Source organism: Meles meles, chromosome 13 (assembly GCF_922984935.1).
Source record: "Meles meles chromosome 13, mMelMel3.1 paternal haplotype, whole genome shotgun sequence".
In the NCBI taxonomy this organism is placed as follows: Eukaryota; Metazoa; Chordata; class Mammalia; order Carnivora; family Mustelidae; genus Meles; species Meles meles.
In genome coordinates this window covers 31,383,874-31,403,719 of record NC_060078.1, presented here as the reverse complement: position 1 = coordinate 31,403,719, position 19,846 = coordinate 31,383,874, and the positions used below count along the sequence as shown (strand labels likewise).

At 54.3% G+C, this 19,846-nt stretch overlaps 1 protein-coding gene across 4 annotated transcripts in view; it reads right to left on the bottom strand.

Moving 5' to 3' along the window:
* Positions 1 to 350: 350 nt before the first annotated feature.
* The window catches only part of PALD1 (phosphatase domain containing paladin 1), an 88,509-nt gene continuing 69,013 nt past the window's right edge, over positions 351 to 19,846 (bottom strand). For all 4 annotated transcript variants that reach the window (XM_046027907.1, XM_046027906.1, XM_046027908.1 and 1 more), the window contains exons 18-20: positions 17,913 to 18,053; positions 4,002 to 4,157; positions 351 to 2,054 (exon numbers count right to left, since the gene is read on the bottom strand). In XM_046027907.1, coding sequence (XP_045883863.1) covers positions 1,902 to 2,054; positions 4,002 to 4,157; positions 17,913 to 18,053 — 450 coding nt within the window. In that variant the 3' untranslated portion in view covers positions 351 to 1,901. The remainder of the gene's footprint in view (positions 2,055 to 4,001; positions 4,158 to 17,912; positions 18,054 to 19,846) is intronic.

Sequence of the window (19,846 nt, the reverse complement as noted above, 5' to 3'; positions counted from 1 at the left end):
CAGAAGTGAGAAGAGGGAGGAGAGGCTGAGGTCCATCCTCCATCATAGCCCCTGAAATTCCATTTTGCTCCATGTCCAAACACAACAGTCCTTCACACTTTAGCATGAATTTGCCTATTATACCAAGTTCTTCAACGAGGGGCTCAGCATGACAGCTCCTGGCATCCAGAGTGAGATAGTCACACATGAAGAAAGCGAAAGAAGGAGAGGGATGTCTGGACAAGCCTACCTTCTCAGAGAGTCGGTGCTTTCAAGTCACCTTGCACCCCCACCATTACTCTGAAGGAGCCAGGACCACAGCTCGCATCCGTTCTAGAACATACTATGGACATATCAGCAGGCAGGCACAATTCACATTTAGCCATTTTTAATGCTCAAAAGCTCTGTACAAAAAAAAAAGTCACAAATGAGTCCTCACAACACCCCTGTGAGGTAGGTAGGCAAGTATTATTCTCCCATTTTACAAATGGGGAAACTGAGGCAGAGAGGCGAAGTGACCAGCCCGTGGTCCCAGCACAGCTGAAAGTCAGAGCCAACCGTGAGAACACAGAGGATCCCTCCCAGTTCAGCCTGATCTCTAACCCCTCATCTAGACCTTGTCTGCAAAGAAATGAAAACTTTTTAATACATGCAAAACTAAAAACAAAAAAACAAATCCGAAAAGGTAATGAATAGACATACAGTAGTTTTGCAGAAGATTTCAGCCAAGATGGCCAAATATGTTCCACTACTAGGTGGATGTGAACAACTCTGGCCTCTCCTCCCAGGACCAGAGATGCCTCTGCTGTTTTTCTGCAGAAGTGCATGCGTTCAATCGGGGAGGGTTCCCAGGCTGCCACGAGCCAGGCCCAAGGGGCAGCCTCCGCACCGCCAGACCCGGGGCGTCAGCAGACAGTGGTCCCCAGAGGAGAGCCACACGACTCACCTCCACAGGGCCAACCACTCCCCACAGCCATCCCACCGTGGGGACAGCTGCTCCCAAGGCCTCCTGCTCCCCAACTTGGCCCCTCTACTCCCTCTGGAGGGAAACCTTGGGGTCCTCAACTGGGATGGCCTGGAACACCCTTCAGCCTACTCGCATGCTCCGCTGTTCACTCGGGGTCACCCAGCCATCCTCGGGGCTCCTGCTGCAGATGGAGGGGACTTGGGGCCATCTGGGTGGCCAGGGCAGGGAAGAAGTGAGAGGAACCCCCTGCTGGGAGCTTGGGCTTCCTCGGTACTGCCCACCCTGGTTCCCAGGAAAGCAGGGCAGGACTCTTTTATAGGGCTGCAACCACCTTCTAGAAGCCCCTGTCTCCTGAGAGGGACTCTGCCCTTCCAGCTGGAGGACCTCTGCAGTCCCGCCAGCCCCAGGGGACCGGGCGGGGAAGGAAGGAGAGGCAGAGCCTCTGCCAGACCCAGCAGGCCATGGGGTCGCGCTCTTGGGGTCTCCAGGCTGGAGACGGGGCACGAGAGGCAAGGACACTGGGTGGGAAGCTGCCTTAAGGTGACAAATCCACGAGAGCCCCCGGTCCGCTCCCAGGGGACCAGGAGCCAAGCAGGGAGGGCAGCAAGACAGGGAAACCAGCCCTGCACCCCAGGCTGTCAGGACCACTGTGGGGTAAGAGAGGAGGGCGCGCACGTGGCCATGGCGAGTAGCTTTGCTCGGCTACTTGGGGACTGAGCTCCTCGGAAGCCGTCTGCAGTCTGCAAGGCACACGCGCCTGTTGTTCACAAGCATAACCGTGCACTACTTGTCCTATAAAAAGCTCTTTTTTAAAAAAGGGTCCCAACCCCGCCCCAGTCTCTCCGGGAAGCTGGGGCACGGATTCCTCGAGAGCACTCCCCGTGACGAGCACCTGGAGCACCTCCAGCCTGCATGGAGCCGTGGGGGGGCGGGCAGGGATGGGGGGGAGCACATCTTACAGGAAGTCCCCAGGGGTGGAGGGCTCGGGGCTGTGGCTCTGCTCCTGCCACCGGCAGCGAAGCCTGGAGAAGGGCTGGTCCCGCGCACTCTCGAGCTCGGGGAAGCCCAGCTGGTTGAGGATCTCATAGACTCCGGCCTTCGATGCCACCTGGGGAAGACAGCAGAGCTGGGGGCAGTAGTCCCAGGGAGTTCGGGTCACCCCGCCCCCTCCACGTCACCATGCCTCCCCCCGCCCCTCCCCTTGCTGGGTTCCAGATCACACAGGTGAGGCTGGGGCCCAGCGTTGCCTTCCACCAGCTCAGACCCTGACCAGGCTTGCGTTTTGACTACGAAGAGCTCCAGCTTCCTCATCCTCTACCACCCAGGAGGATGCCGGGGGAGTCCGGAAGCACAGAAAGTACCCAGCAGATAGCAAGGCAGAGGAGAGCAGCGCAGGAAGCCAAGTATCCTGTGCCCATGCAGCCCTGATGTGCCCACTGAGACACTTGGGGTCACGGGCCCGGCTGCTCTGGGCATTACAGCCTGGTTCCCCACGGAGGGCTGGAGAAAGCAGTGTGGGCGCGGGAGCCAGCCGGAGCCCTGGGATTGTGTGTTCCAGATGTGGACCAGTCAGGCCTACCACAGGCCTCCCCTCAGGTAGGCAGGCGGGGGCCTTCCTGGACATGCTCCATGCAGGCCCATGGCCCAGAGGTCCAGGCAAACCATTAAATGACCAGCCCCCCCACCATCCTAGGAGATGGAGAGGATAAGGCTCCACTCGGACCAGAGTCCCTGAGGCAACCTTCACCCCGCCCTCCATGCATCCCCAGAAGGGAGGACTGGAGCCCCCATTCCCAGACACTCTCCTTCCTTGACAGCCCCCAACATGCATCACCTAGGTTCAGCTGAGGAGGGGACCAAGCTCCTGCCCAGCCCCTGGTTCCCCCCACGTCCACTCCCCAAGCAGAACCCAAGCAGAAGTGTCTGAAGTCCCCCGTGACCTCAATCCCACCCAGGGGTCCAAAGAGGAAGCCAAGTCCAGGACTGTTCAAGAGGACGGCCCCAGTGTGGACTTGGGTCCCTGACTCAACACTCATCCTCCCAAGGACCACCCTTAAGGCTGTCTTCGGCACAAGCCCCCAGCAGCTGCCAGGCCCGGCCGTGGCCCCCCACCTCTATCCCCGGGCAGCTCCAACCCCAGCTGTACACCTGCCTAAGCCTCAGTGCTCTTCCGATGTCCACTCTGGCCGGGGTCACCACCCATTCTCCCGCCCACCTGCCCCATGGAAGCTAAGCCCAGTCTCCAGTCCAGATGAGAGCCATCAGGGCAGGCTGGCAAGGCCGGGAGAGGCCAGTATCCCGGTGGAGGAAAAAGTACAGGCCACTGTGCCGGGCGGGGGATGGAGGCCTTTCTCCAGACCTAGAGGTGCGAAGGCAGGAGCTCTACTCTGCCCCTAAAACCAGCCAAGCCGAGGAAGAACTAGAGGAACCGGGAGGCCAAGCAGAGAGAGGGACAGTGGAGGTGCAACGAGAGGGTGGCGTCTCGGGCCAGACACTGTGGGCTCCGGAGCCAGCCAAGCGGCCCCGCCCGCTGACCGTGAATGAGTACTTCCCCCGTCTGTGCTCAGTCTCCTCCCCTGTGCCACGGGAGCACAGCCACCATGTACAGCAGACCTGATGCGGGGCCTGGCACACAGCACCCGATCTACTTCATGGAATCCCCAGCATGGCATTCTCAGGTGACAGGGACAGCACCGAGACGGTCCCACCTTTGTGCCAAGGACAGCTAGAGGGAAGGGCCTGCCCGTCCCAGATCCAGGGCCGGAAGGGGGCCACCACGCCGTCCTGCCCTTTGCGGGGCACAGGGCAGGCGTGAACACGAGAGCGGGCACGAAGCACCCAGGTCACCTCAGCTCTGGGACGCTGGAGCAGGGCAGGGCCGGGCACACTGCCCTGCGCTCTTGCCCGTGTCCCTCATCTCCCCCAACACTGATTCCCGCCTCCGATGCCTCCCAAAGGCCGGCCACAAGCAGAGACCGGCCTGGACGCCCAACGCTGATGATAGAGACACGGTCCCGTTCATGGAAGCTTCCCGCGGTGCAGGGTGGTCTCTCACCTGCCGCATCCAGGAGCCAAAGGGCCTCTGCCAGGAGTCGGGCTTCTCCAGGTGGAGGTAAGCATTGAAGAGCACCAGGTACACATAACGTTCCAGGAACTGCAGGCTCCGCAGCTGCAGCCGCCCCGCCTCCGGCTCCGACTTAGCCGCTTTTGCCTGGAGGATGAGGGCAGTGAGTGGGAGTCGCCTCCGGGCCCACGTCCACACCCCCCCCCCCCCCCGCACGGGCACACACACACACACACACACACACAGACATAGCTCCGGGACTAGTCAGGATGAAGGGACTCGGACAGTGAGGCCCAGGGCATGGCCCCAGCTCAGGTTCCAGGGAGGCCGAAGGACAGCAAGGCTGAGCTATCGGGGCTCTGACCTTGGATGCAACACCGCCTCCCCTCGGCCCCCGGTGCCTGAGCTCTGTGGCCTCCCGTGGCTCCCAGGCAAGTGCGTGAGTCTCTGCCTGGGAGGGCGGCCCCCGCCTTGGCCTCGGCCCCAAGGGGTCCTTAATGGACTTCCTTGCCCATTTTTCAAATGGCTCAGGATCAGGGCCAGAAACAAGGTGAATCCAGCCCCCTGGTCCTGGTCCTACCTTCCCCAAGGCTGGAATAGATCCTAGAAAGGCCACCAGGGCTGGGGAGCAACCAAAGATAAGGTGGCTGAGGGAAGAAAGAGGTGTGTGTGTTAGGTCGGGGGGCATTGGTGTTTTGAACAAGCCATCCTCAGCCCCCTCTAGGACGGCATCAGGTGACATGCCAGGAGAGAAGGGACCGCCACATGACTGGGGAGAGAGCGTGGGATGTGGCTGGGCGGTGCAGGCCGGCTGGGGTCGGGGTGGAGAGAGCAAGTGGCCCGTGGGGCAGTGCAGACGGTGCGCAGACAGTACCCAGCAGGCAGGACCCAGAAGGCGCTGGCCTGGCTGGAATGAGGGTGTGAAGGGACAAGACGGGGAACTGGGCTGGCAGCCGACTGTGGAAGCCCTACTTCTACTCCAGCCCGGCTCCCCACCCTGGCACGCGGACACCGGGGCCCCAGCTCAGACCCATGGGAGGAGAGCCTGCGAGACACAGGGTACAGGTCAGCGTCCTGAGAAGCCCCCGGGGGACTCTGCAGACAGGATAGAGCCCCAAGGCTTTAGCTCAGGGAAGTCACCGAAGGTGTAGGGGCAGGAGTGGCCTCTGAACAGAAGACTCCCGGGAGGCTTTCAGGAGAAAGGGGACTTGAGTGGGGTGCTCTGGAGGCTTCCTCGGTGTGGGCATCAGCAGGTACCCCAAGGCACACACCAGTCAGCACCCCCGTGGCACAGTGTACCTGCCGCCATGCCTGAGGTGCTCCTTTGACCCACCACAGACGGGCAGCCTGCCCTGGAGGCGGAGCCCAGGAGATGGACCGCCATACCCCAACCCACACTCTCCAGGCCTCCATCCACCCAGGGCAGCTCCCTGTGCTCCAGGAAGACTAGCCCGGGGGCTATTCCCTCAGGCACCAAGAGCCTCCTCAAGGGCACAGCAAGGAACCGGAAACCAGAGACCCAGGAACCAGGAAGGGTTGCCTCCCCACAGTGGGCCCGTTGCCAGAAGCCTTCCTGCACAGGCACACCTCAGCCCAGCTGCGGGAAGGCTTCGGCCGGGTGGGGGTGGGGGGGGTGCCACCCCAGACATGACGAGACCCACAGCCCCAAGAACCAGGAGCTGGAGTGGGGCCATCTGCAGGGCCTGTGGTCCCCCACCTCTCACTTCCGCCTCAGGTAATAGCCTCCCCCGGGGTCGAGCAAGGACACAGTAAGGAGGAGCTCTGGGGCACAGGGGACGGGGAAGGGGTGGGAGGTGGGCAGTGGAGGGGGCTCTGGAGGGGCAAGGGGCCCACAGCCACCGCTCTGGCTCCCTGCGAGACACAGCTCTGGGCCCGGTCCTGCCATGTGAACTCTTAGCTCCCAGGTTTCTGGAGGTAGGACTGCTCAGATGCGCAAGGTAGCAGGAAACACCTGTAAACCATGAGCAGCCACAGTAAGCCATGGAACAGGAGAGAGAGCAGCTACACGAGGATGATGCATGCTCGGGTCCCGCCTGCAGCGACCCTCGGGGGCTGGCTGGGTGGCCGAGGACAGTCCCAGGGCAACCAGAGCTGTCGGGTCAGGGGACTGAGACAGGGACGGGAGCCGGACCAGGGAGGGCGTCAAGGAGGCGGTGGTATCTGAGGCGGGTTAGGAAAAGGGGCAGCCAGAAAGGTGCCCTGAGGGGCGCCTCGGTGGCTCAGTGGGTTAAGCCGCTGCCTTCCGCTCAGGTCGTGATCTCAGGGTCCTGGGATCGAGCCCCGCATCGGGCTCTCTGCTCAGCAGGAAGCCTGCTTCCTCCTCTCTCTCTCTCTGCCTGCCTCTCTGCCTACTTGTGATCTCTCTCTGTGTGTCAAATAAATAAATAAAATCTTAAAAAAAAAAAAAAAAAAAGAAAGGTGCCCTGAGAAGAGGAGGAAGGGGCCGGAGAGTGAGGGGTGTCCAAGGCAGACTGACAGGGGAGGGGCACAGAGAAAGAAGCAATGGGGGGAGATGAGAATAGGGTGTGGAAGGCCAGCCAGGCCCTGATCCTACAGATAAAGGGGCCATGGAGGGCTACTGGAGGGGGTGAGGGTGGAAATGGCCCCAGGGCTGCTGCCGGAGACAACCTTAGCAGGGTAGGGCAGGGTGCCTCTTGTTTTAAGGATAAATCCACCAGGTGCTCAAAAAAAAAAAAAAGCAATTTTGTTTAGAAATTAGGTAGTGGACCCCCCAAAAAAAATTTACCTAGAGATAAAGTATGGCCAATCCACCACCACCCTTATTGAAGGAGGGAAAATCACCCACAGTTCCACAAGACAGGAACCGTTTGAAACTACTTTCAATTAGTGCTAAGGAAATATCCCATGGGCATTAGAAGCCCACGGCTCCAGGGCTGGCCCATGGACACGGGCACCCAGACCTGTCCTCCCCAAGCCCTCACTCCCATGGGGACAGGGGCCTGCTGCTCCCAGACACACCAGAGAGGACCGCCTCTGAGCAAAACTCAGGGTCAAGAGGTTGGGTGACTCCTTCTGAGCCCTACCAGCGAGGTAGGGTAGAATTATCTCTAAATTCAGACCACAAGTAAAGGTGACACCTGACACCCCCAGAAGGTTCCGTGGGCACTTCCTGAGCGCGATCATAGTCTGTGATTTGAGACAATGACCCATCTTCCTATCAAGGCCTGATTTCCTTAAAATTCCTTAAAACCCGATGTGGGCACTGCCTGGGGACAAGGATAGGCCAACCTCCTCCTGTTGATAAAAATAGCAGAGCCGTTTTTAAATGGCCTGGCAGGCCAGGCTGTCATTAGCTGTGGTGACTCTGGACAAGGCTTCCGCTTCCATTGGGACCGAGCCCTAAAATAGAAGGAGCTTAGGAAAGGTGGCCAAGGGTGCTGGGCGTTTCGGCTTTCTCAGGCCTGTGGCTGGCATCCACGTAGGCCCAGCGTCTACAGCCGTGGCTCTCTTGAAGCTCTTGCCCTTTGCCGGGCCATGTGGAAGAGACCCACCAAGGCAGGGCTGATCCCCCTCCCCAGGTGTGTCAAGGGTCTACAGCATGCCACGTGCCAGGCTGAGCTTATCACATCCAGAGCGGAGTGTTAGATCCTTAAACGCCTCCTAGAGGGACGCCCATTTTGCAGATGAGGCTGGGCAAGGCTAAGTAAGCGCCAACGTCAGAGTTCCCAGCTGGGACACAAATTCCAAATGCCCAGCTCTCTGACCCCTCTGGGCCCTGTGGGCATCAAGCTCAACCAAGCCCTGCCTCACTTGCTTCTGTACCTTGAGCCCCTGCCTTCCCTCTGCCTGGAAAGCCCTTCCCTTCCACTAGGCCTGGCCCTGCTCCACTCAGCACTCCAGGCCCAGGCCGAGCCCCGGCTCCCCTGAAGCCCGCTCTGAGTGCTCCAGCCTCTTCTCGGTCTCCTCTGCTCCCCAAGGAATGACCAGTCTTGAAAACAGTCCTGGGGACAGGCATCAGATTATAACGAGGTTTACAACTTCCGTCCTCCCCACCACCCCGAATGTCAGTGTCAGGACGCAGACCAGGCACGCAGCAGGCACCTGGCAGGTAGATGAGCACGGACTCCCCAGGCCAGCTCAGCCACTCTCATGCTTCCAGTGCCTTCTGGAACCTAGAGTCCAGAAAGGACACCAGGGACCCCACACGTGCGCCTCTGCCTCCGGGAATCCAGAATCTGGGCTGAATGGAGACTCCGAGCGTCCCGCCACGCTGGAGAGCTCTAGGTAGATATCAAACCAACTTCTCACACTCACAAAACGTGTCCCAGGTGAGCCTCCCGAGCTCTCCCAAAACCTGCCGGTCCACAGGTCTGCCCATCTTAATGTCCATTCTTCCCGCTGCTCAGGCCAAAACCTGGTCTTCCGCCCTAACTTTGCCCTTTCTCAGCCCCACAGCCAACCAGTCAGGGCATCTCGTCAACTGCTTTGATGCTCGCCTCTTTATCACCTCAGCCCAAGCCGTGTCACCTCAGTGACAGTCCCTGACTGGCCTTCCTCGTCCCCCTCACCCCACTCCTGCAGTCTATTCCAAATACAGCCCCCGAGTGAGCCGGCTAGAACCTTACGTTTGCTCCTCTGCTCAACCCGCTCCACAGGCCCCCACTGGTGCTCAGAGTAGAAGCCAACATCTGTGTAATCATCTGTGCAATCCCAGACCAGGCCCCATGCCACCTGCCCCCTGCCCCTGTAACCTCTGACCTCCTCTCCTGCTCCTCACACATACCAGGAAGCCCACCTCAGGGCCTTTGCACCTGCCGTATCCCTCTGTCCAGATGTCAGCATGGATCTCCCTCACCCCCTCAGGTCTGTGTTCAAATGGCACCTTTTCATCAAGCCCCTTCCTGACCCAGACCCCATGTAAACTGCAATCCCCTTACCCCCACAGACCCATCCCACCCAGACAGAACGTGACTTTGACCTATGTCTTGTTCCTTGTGTATCTCCCTCACTGGAGCGTGGGTTCCATGAGGGCAGGAACTTCCCTGGGCTATCCACGAGGCATCTCCGGAACTAGCACAGTGCCTGGCACTCAGGAGGCCTACAAGAAATGTCTGCCGAATACTTCGATCTCCCATTTTTATCAAGCCCTGCATCACAGACAGCCCGGCCTTACCTACATCAACCCTTCTGCTTTCTAAAAGGGGCAACCGAGGTCAAAGAGATGAGCTGATCTGCCGGATCGCATGGAGAGCTGGATGCAGCCCAGGCCAGGGGAAAACCAGAGCCCAAGGAGAGAAACAAGAAGAGCAAGCGAGGTCAGGCTCAGGGCCTGAGTCAGCCCCAAACGGAAGACACCTTCGTTCCTGGAGTCCACCTGCTGCCCTTTCCCTGATCCACTCATAGCAATGAGCACGGATGGCCTGGTAGCCTCTGCTGTCCAGCTGGGCAGGCAGTGGGCAGCCCTTGAAGACTTTAGTCTCTAAGGGGCGAGGTCCCCGAGCGCCGACCCCCCCGTCCTTCTCAAAGCCCAGTGCTACCCTCTCCCTGTCAGACACTGGCTCTCAAGCAATCAGTGCCAGCCGCTTCCAGAGGCTTTCGAGGAGTCCCTGCAAACTCCGTCCTCGGGCCTCTCCCAGGGCCTCGAGCACAAGGATGCTTTCTACACCTTGTCCCCAGAAGAGAGAAAATGGCCCTTGGCCCATAGACAAGCAGCCAGTTTTCCAAACGAAACTTTTTTTTTAAAGATTTATTGATTTATTTGAGAGAGAGAGAGCGCACATGACTGTGAGAGAGAGCACAAGCCGGGGAGACACAGAGGGAGAAGCAGGCTCCCCACTGAGCAAGGAGCCCGATGCAGGGCTCGATCCCAGGACCCTGGGGTGATGACCTGAGATGAAGGCAGATGCTTAATCAACTGAGCCACCCAGGCGCCCCCAAAGAACACATTTTATTCAGTACTTTCAAAGCAGGAAGGGCCAAAACCTGGCACCACAGGCTTCTCTGTGCACCCTTCATTCCACAAACATCATTTACTCCTAGGCCAGGCTCCGGGATGCGGTGCCAAGACAGCCCTCAGGAGCCCACTGCCCTGTACGTAAGCTAGTGTGCTGGCCAGGTGTTCCCCCCCCCACCCCGCTGCACCCTACACACCCCACTCTCACTTGACCTTGGAAACAATCTGTGCTCACTGCCACCCTTACAGGCAGCTGGAGAAGCAACAGTGACCCCAGGTGACAGATGGGAAAGGAAAGGCCCAGACAGGCCAAAGCAATCCAGCCAGGGCTGTGCAGGGAGCTATCCTAGCAGAGCCCTGGCTAGAACTTCCGGCTTCCCACCCAGACTCCGCATTTTGGGCGGCTGGAGAAGAGTGCCCTCTCCTGGCAGACCAACAATGTGGACAAAGAACAAAAAGGTTCAAGGAAGGGGAGGAGTCAGTTTTCCTATTTAATCACACGGTGACTTATTCAGCCTTCGGCTCACTGGTCGGCTCACTGGCCAGACATCTGTGGAGTCCTACTTGCCCCAGGCGGGGCCTGGGGGCCAAGGGGTCAGAGATGAGCCCTGGCCCAGCAGAAGAGAGATGAACAGCAGAAAGAGGCATCCCAGAGGGACAACCAGAAGGTGAACAGTGGCAGCAGTGAGCACAAATGCGGGTCTCCCTGGGGAGTGTATGGGCTGAGATGGAGACCCTCCCGAACCACGAGAGCTCCAAGCCTCCAGGGGCACACTTAGGGCCAAGCCTGGCTCAGGGCAGGTGGGCAGGGCATGGCTGCGGCAGGTTAAAGCAGGAAGTCGCCCTGGAGGGGGAAGATCGTTCTGGCTCAGTCACACCATGAGAAGGAGGGGAAAGCAAGAGAGGTCTCAGGTCTGAGAACACGTGCCCTACACACACACACACACACACACACACACACACACACCATTCGAGCAGCCACTCATCCCCCCGAGTAACTCTTCCTTCCATCATATTTTCTGTGACAGCTTACAGCATTCCAAGGCTGCTCTGATTGCACGGCCCAGACCCTGGAGACACATTACCTACTGGAATGAGGCCTTCAGGGACGACTTTGGCCAAGCCAGAGTCACGGAGAAACTGAGAGGCGACCCCACCTGGGATCTGTATTCTTCTGAAGGTAACACCCTTTGTCTTTGGGGGCACCGAGCTAAACCTCTGACGTTTTGGCAACTCGGCACCAACCCAGGGCAGCGCGTGTGGTAGGCCCTGGTGGCTCCCTCACTGGCCCCTTCCTTTTTCCACCACAACCAGACTGCCCCCTGAGTCATGGTTGTCAGGGAGGAAAGGAACGTGGGCTGAGGTGTTGGGAGATAGGTTCTGGTCCTGCTTTGAGCTTATCACGGTGTCATTAGGCCTCAGTGTCCTTCTCAGGAAAATGGTCTAGTAAAACCTACCGTCACCTCCTTACCAGCCGCCCCGAGGACCAAGGGAGACAAAAGAGTAAGTTCTTAGAAAACTCAAAAAGCACAGTTCAAAGTTAGAGATTTAAAAACGAAATCTCACTTCAAGACCAAAGGACATTTTATTGTGTTCCCCTCCTGAGTTCTCTGTGTGGCTACTTTTATCTTAGTTTTTCTTCAAACTCCTTCTGAAGGGACAGAAGGGAGACACATTAGACTCTTCAAAACACAGTACACTAAGAATTAACGTCACCAGCCAAAGCTAAGGAAAAGGCTCCTGGCATTAATGATTCTAGCAGGACTTCTTCCAGGAGCCCTGACCTGAGTTTCTGTCACAAATATTTTTCCCTTTCCAGGCCCAGCAGGAAACAGCTAATTCACCAGATGGTGTCCCCACTGTGGGCTGGGGACAGGAGAAGGACAGCCTTCTCCTCCGCCTGGGGCCCAGCCTTGTCACCTCTATCGCCACCTCCCAGAGTGGCTTAGTTCAAAGAGCTTTCTCTTTCTTTTTTCTTTTTGAGGTGGTTTTTAAAATGCCCTGAGCATTCTGGCCCCCTCACACACATAAGGCAGATCAGGCCCCGGCCCAGTCTCACTGCACTCTAGAGAGTGGAGGACACATCGCTGGGCTGCCTGGGGCGAGCCCAGGCAGAGAGGGGGGCCAAGACTGTCGTACCAGGGAAGGCCTGTCTCTGTGGAAAACGTGTGTGCAGCCACAGTCCCATTCCTCCCTCTGTGCTTATGACCCAAGTCTGCGATGTGCTCTTGTCCTCTGGCCACCTCAGGCTGGGAACACAAGAGCACGGATTATGGCTTCTAGTTCTGCTTCCCCCAACCCCCGAAGCAGCAGGGCTTGAGGAGAGAAGGAGCTGAAACTGTCCGCCAACTTGGGCGGCAGGGCGGAGAGGGCCCCACCTGGGAGTCCGGGCCTGGGGTCTCGCTCTCCTCCTGCTATCCACCAGCTATGGGTTCCTGGGCAAGCCCAGGGCCTCCTTTCCTCAAATGCACCCATGGCCATGAGGTACAGCCTGCCCTTCCTCAGGCACAGATACTGAGCCAGACCGTGGAAGTGGAAATGCTCAGTGAGCCTCGTGGGGGCACCTCCCACACTGTTTCTGAGTCGGGACGTGTGGAGGCTGGGTCTCCTGGCCTCCAGCCCTGGCCTTAGGCAACTCCCAGCCTCCCCTCAGGAGCCCCTCCATCTTCCTTCTCTCAGACCACCCCAGTCACCCAGACCCACATCACAGGCTCCAAGTCCAAGTCTGGAAGAACCCAAGGCTCCCCGAACCCAACATTCTTCCCCTCGGCTTTAGAGAAGCCCACCTTGCAAACCTCCTTTAACACGAGCAAGTCCAATGAAAAACGAAGCTCGGGCCCTGCCTTCCTGCCTCCGCCACACCTCCTCAGGGAGTATCTTTCTGGAATGATTGCAGTTAGCTAACGGAGGGGGAATGAGAGCACCAGTGTATCAGCATTTTGTAAACCCTCAGTGAAATAAAGAACCCAGGGGACGACTTCCAGCAGTTGCCCGGTCCCAAGAGACACCACAGGGCCTTCTGTACCTCCTATGGAAGCCCACGGCATCACCTGTGATTAGAGCTCGGGGTGCGACCAGCCAGGTCCAGACCGCAGGTGTCTAGTAAGCAACCCGCTTCCCTCTGGGGTTACGCTTCAGGGGAAGGAGAGGGAGAAGAACAGCCCTGGGCTCCACGGGCCACATCAGCCACATGTGATCTGTGGTTCTGATCTCGATCCTGATCCAACCGCAAAAGGACTCTGGGAGACCACTGAGAAAATCTAAACACGGACCAGGTGCTGGGTGGTTTGGAGTAACTTTTAGAGGCTTGGGGTCTGGGAGCGAGGCTCTTTGCCTCTCAGCCCCGCTCTGAGAGCAACGCACATGGAACCCTAGAAAACCGCTCTTTAGCTCATCTGTCAACAGAGGGGACAAATGCTCTGTAAGTCTTTTAGTGTTGAAACCTGAGGGTCTCTGTGGGGATTCTGAAGCTACAGGACATCACAGGACACTCTGGCCCTACAGGGATCCTCAGAGCCCTCCCATTAGTCGAACATTCGTTGCGTGTCAGCCCTGTACTTCTGGTCCCTTGAGTCCTTCTCACACACACACACACAGCCCTGCCAGGAAGCAGTATCGGTCCTGTCTGGCAGGTGGAGACGCAGGCAGTCAGAGAAGATGAAGATGGCTGTTGAAACCCAGGCTCCTCCAACTCCCACACCCACATTCCTTCTGCCCGTCAGCCCAGAACAATCCAGCCATTCCAGAGTCCACATATAGGCATGCACAGAGCAGGCCAGAGGCTCCTTCTAATCTCAAGGCAGCTGGGGCAGCTCAGGCCATCCTGACCTAAGTAGGACTTACGCTCTGGGTCTAGCCAGGCCAGGTCAAGTGCAGGGTGATCTTGGAGGAAAGACATTCTGCCTTTTCTCGCTAAAGGATATAGGGGCCTGGTCACCAAAAGCTGTGATTCCCAAATCTGGGTCCATAACCAGTTTCACGGGTCCACAGGAACTTAGAAACATAAATCTGTTCAAGGACTCTACTCTGAGATCATGTCTATTCTACTCCCAGATCACGTCCATTCTACCTTTCTGGTACTAAAATATCCTTTTTTTAATGAAATGTCAACCGTGTAGATGGTACTTAGGTTTTTAAATTGTTGCTTCTTTCTTTCCTTCCATCTCTCCTTTCTTTAAAATGGACACGTTTAGCAAGGTTATATACTGGCAACCCTAGAAAGGTCCTTCCCTGTTTTAAACTGGCCTCATGAATCCCAGCTACTGGGATTGAGGCTGCTTTTAGCTCTTTCTTTGTTCTAGGATCTCTAAGATTAGTGTCCTTATAAGAAAAGATATCAGACAGCCCCTTCCCTCTATCTCTCTCCCATCCCGCCATCTGTCCATATCCAGGCAGCCAGGAAAGGCCGTGGAAGTACACAGAGAGAAGGTCGCCGTGTACAAGTACGGTGAGAGTGCTCTCTGGAAACAAATCGGTCAGAACCTTCATCTTGGACTTTCCAGCCTCCACAATGTGAGAAAATAAATTTCTGTTGTTTAAGCCATGTGGTTGTGGTATTTTATTGTGGCAGCCTGAGCTGACTAATGCACGTATGATGGCCTCTCCCTTCTTGAGGTTTCGGTCTCATCTGCAAAATTGAGACAGTCACATTCCGTGAGGCCAGTAGGACCGACGCCAAACCGAACAAAGACAAAAGAGACCGAGATCTCTTATGAATCTGACACAAAAATCCTCAACAAACCAAATCTAACAACATAAAAAGATACACACCATGACTGAGTAGGATTTATCCCAGAAAGCAAGGTTGGTTTAACACCTAAAGTTCAATTAAAATAACATACCATATCAATAGAATAAAGGACAAAAACCATGATAATCATCTCAACAAATATGGAAAAGCATTTAACAATAGTCAACATCTCCTCATTAAAAGAAAAAAACACACTCCATAAACTAAAAATGGAAGGGAACTTTCTCAAGCTGACAAAGAGTACAAATGAAAAAGCCAGTTAGGGCACCTGGGTGTCTCAGTGGGTTAAAGCCTCTGCCTTCGGTTCAGGTCATGATCCCAGGGTCCTGGGATCGAGTCCCGCATCGGGCTCCCTGCTCAGCAGGGAGCCTGCTTCCCTCTCTCTCTGCCTGCCTCTCTGCCTACTTATGATCTCTCTCTGCCAAATAAATAAATAAAATCTTTAAAAAAAAAGAAAAGAAAAGAAAAAGCCAGTTAACATCAGATTTAATGTGAAAGGCTGCAAGTTTTCCCCATAAGATCAGGAACTAGAGGGGGGTGTCTCTGCTAGCTACTTTTGCTTAATTTTCCACTGGAGGATCTAGCCAGGGCAATTAAGCAAGAAAATTAAATAAAACGAGCCCAAATTAGAAAGGAAAAAGCAAAACTATCTCTATTTGCATATGACATGATCTTTTAAATAGAAAATCCTAAAAAATTCACTAAGGAAAGTATGAAAACTAATGAATTAGTTTAGCAAGGTTGCAAGATAGAAAATCAATATACAAATGTCAATTGCATCTCCATATAGTAACCATGAACAAACTAAAAAATGAAATTGAGAAATTAACTCCATTTATAATAGCACAAAAGCAATAAGTTACTTATGAATCAATTTAATATAAGAAGTGTAAAATTCACATTCTGGAACTATAAAATGTCTTGTGAAAAAGCAAAGAAGTCCTATGTGAATGGAAAGACATTTCATGTTCATGCATCAAAAGAAGAACTATTGTTAAGATGGCAATACTCCCCAAATTGATCTGCTTCAAAATCCCTATCAAAATCTCAATTGGCCTTTTTTATTTCCGTTCAGAAATTAGCAAGCTAATACTAATTCCTATTCATATGGAAATACAAGGGACCCAGAATAGTCAAAATAGTTCTGAAAAAGAAGTCATACTCGGAGAATTCATTTCCTAATTTCAAAATTCACTACAATACTACAGTAATCAAGACAGTATAGTACTGGCATAGAACAGACAAACAGATCAATGGAACAGGATTAAAAGCTCAGAAATAAGCCTTCATATTTACAGTCAATAGACTTTTTTTAGAGGTGTCAAAATAATTCAGTGGGAGAAAGAACTGTCTTTTCAACACATGTGCAAGGAAAATTGGATATCTACATATAAGAGAATGGAGTTGGATCTCCACCTCACACCATATATAAAAATTAACTCAAGATGAATCAAAGACTAAATGTAAGAGTTACAACTACAAAACTCTTAGAAGAAAACTACTTACCTCTTAGAGGTGAATTCTCATGAGCTTAGATTAGGCATGACACCAAAAACAGAATGTGATATATCCACACAATAGAATATTAGTCACAAAAAGGAATGAAGTCATGATCCTGCTTAGAACACAGATGAAACTTGAACACATCGTGCTGAGTGAAAGAAGATGGTCATGAGGACCACATGGTGCGTGATTCCATTTTTATGAAATGTCCAGAATAGGCAAATCCATAGAGGCAGAAAGTAGACTCACGGCTGCCTAAAATGGGGCGATGAAAATATTCTGTATCTGGCTGTGATGATGGCTACATAGCTCTCAGAATGTACTAAAAACCGGGGAATTGTACTTTAAATAATTGTTTTGTGTGGTATGTGAATTCTATCTCCATAAAGCTGTCATTTAGAACACAGCAAAAGGGTGAGACTTGGCTGCAGCAAATCCCCCAGAAGGGGCCCCCAACCAGGAGCATCAGCATCATCTTAGAGCTTTCTAGACCTACGGAATCAGAAACTCAGAACTGGAGGCCAGCAACGGGCTCCCCAGGTGATCTTGAAACTCACCACAGCTGGGGACTCCCGCTTAGATGAGATGGTTTTCAACCTTGACTATGCATTACAATCACCTAGGAATTGTACAAAAAACACCCACACCCTGGGCCCCCAAGGAGACCTAGTAAGTTAGACTCTGTGGATGGAACTCAGGCGTGGGAATGTTTTAAAGCTCCCGTGTGAAACAAGTGTGCCACCGGGGTGAAAAGGACCAGATTAGAGAATGAAGGCCTTCTGCTCTTCAGCCTCTTTGAGAATTTGACCCAGACTCAGCTCACTAAGGCCACCTAGCGGCCATACTGGGGAATGACTCTATATCTTCCGCTCCACCCCCACCCCGCCCCGTCACCCCTGCACCAGGGAGCCCTGCATGGGGTTCAGGGATCCCTATCCTCCCACTGCTGAGGTCAACAGAAGCCTGGCCTCTGGAATGGGAGTAGGTGAACATGGTTACCAGAAGATAATGTCAAATCATCTGACTGAGCCAGGAGAGCTGTGTATGACAGAGCCCCACACATAGCTAACGGAACGACACACTTTTTTTCTAAATAGGCTGAAACTCTGCGCTTTTACAGAAAATTTGTAAATTTATGGAAACATTTTCATTCCTATCATTTAATGAGTCACCCAAACACAATTTTTAACAGAGAAGTTCAGTCTGGGAGCCAGCCCCAGACCCCGGGTAGCGCAGACATACACAGGTCCTGAGCAGTCACGCAGCATCAGCCGTTAAAACCCTGAATGGGTGCCCTGCCGGTTGTTAGATGGCCACGTGCCAAGCCCCGGAGTGGCCCCACCTAGCTACCTGACTCCTGCCCAGGACCCTCAGCGCCCCCCACGACCCAGAACCTGAAGGGTTAACACCTGGCACCACAGGGGTCAGGATGGGGTGCTGGTTCTGACAGGCCACATCCCTGACCGGTTCCAGGGCTGCCACAGTTGTCAAACGCTCTGATCATCCCCGACACACACACCTCACCAAGCACTCCCCAAATCAAGCCAGGGTGAGCTGGGGCTGGGCGTGTTTCCATTTCACAGGTCACTTCCAGAAGGGGAAGGAGTAACAGAACTGATGAGGGTGCCACGGGAGCCCCAGCTGCCTCACATCCAGTCAGCCCCAAGCTCGCTGTGCACTGGGGGTGGGACACCTGGGTCGGGACAAGGCTCACCTGGCGGTAGGTGCAGATGATGATTTCCCGCAGGTGATAGTGCATGGGCGTCATGGTCTCGCTGACCGTGTCCAGGGCTGCATCTACCTCCTTCTTCACGCGGTGCCCGTCAGGCAGCAGTTGCACCACCTTCATCACCACCTGAGGCCAGGAGAGCACAGAAAAAACTAAGGGGGGGTGGGGGTTGGTGGGGCTTCCTGCCCCAGCAACAGGCTCACCCCACACAAAGGGCCCCCTCAAGGCCCACTCCACAAGTGGTGCTGAGAAAACTGGATATTCACATGCAGATTTTTTTTAACAATTTTTTTAAATATTTTGTTTATTTATTTGACAGATAGATCACAAGTAGGCAGAGAGGCAGGCAGAGAGAGTGAGAGGGAAGCAGGCTCCCTGCCGAGCAGAAAGCCCAATGCCGGGCTCGATCCCAGGACCCCAGGATCATGACCTGAGCTGAAGGCAGAGGCTTTAACCCACTGAGCCACCCAGGCGCCCCTCACATGCAGATTTAACTTAAGATGGATCAAAGACCTAAACCCAGGGCTAAAACCATAGAATTGGCAGAAGAAAATACAGAGGAAAACTCCATGACATGGCATGTGGCAGTGACTTCTTGGACAGGCCATCAGACGTACAGGCAACCAAAGAAAGGACACCATCAACACCATAAAAAGGCAACTGACAGAATGAAGGGAAATATTTGCAAATTGTATATCTACTAAGGGATTGATATCCAGAATATATTTAAAATTTCTGTAACTCAGCAACAAAACAAACGAAATCAGAAATGGGCAAAGAACGTGAACAGACATTTCCTCACAGAAGACATGCAGGTAGCAAACGAGCATCTGGAAAGATGCTCAGCATCACTCGTCATCAGGGAAATGGGACTCAAAACCATGAGATATCACCTCACATCCACCAGGACGGATACTATCAGAACAGAAGACAACAAGTGTTGGCAAAAACATGGAGAAACTCAACCTCTTGTGCTTTGCCGGTGGGTACGAAAAATGGCGCTACTGCCACCAACGACAATATGTCTGCCATTTAAAAATCAAGCAGGCCACTGTACAATCCAGCAATTCCACCTCTGAAACTGCAAGCAGATATCCGGATAGGTATTTGGGCTCCCATGTTCACAGCAGCATGACTCACAGTCGCCAGAGGGTGACAATAACGCAAGTGTCCACCGCCAGATGAGTGGATAAACAAAATGTGGTCCATACATACAAGGGAATACTACTCAGCCTTGAAAAGGAGTGAAAGCGAAAAGACGCTCAACATGGAGGACATGATGCTAAATGACATAGACCAGACACAAAGAGACAAATACTGGGTGATTCTACTTGTATGAGGTATGGGGAACAGTCAAATCCATAGAGACACAAAGTAGAACAGTAATCACTAGCAGCTGGGGAGGGAGCAATGGGGAGTTCCTGTTTCATGGGTATGGTCGGTTTGCAATGAAGAGAAAATTCTGGAGATGGATGGTGATAACAGTTGCACGACAGTGAATGTACTCAATGCCAAAGAGCTATACACTTAAAGACACTCAAAATGGTCAGTTATATGGTATGTACATTTTACCACAATGAAAAAATAAAAATCCAGAATCAGCGAATCAGTGAGAAGGAAGGGGGGAGTTTCAGGAGAGGGAAGAGCAGATGCAAAGGCCGAGAAGCTGAGGGAGTTTGGCAAGTTTGAGGGAGCACGCAAAGGCCAGGGTGACAGACAGCAGGGACAGTGGGGGAGGGGAATACTGTGTGGCCAGATGGCCACAGCACCAACACCAGAGAGCCCCATGCCAGCACTGAGCACCCCCCATAAGATAGGGACCTCGCTGCCTGCTTGCAGGGTGTCTGTGGTGATGACATGTGGCAGGTGCACAATACAGGGGTGACTAAATCAGAAATGTGAGCGGTTGTCCACCCAGT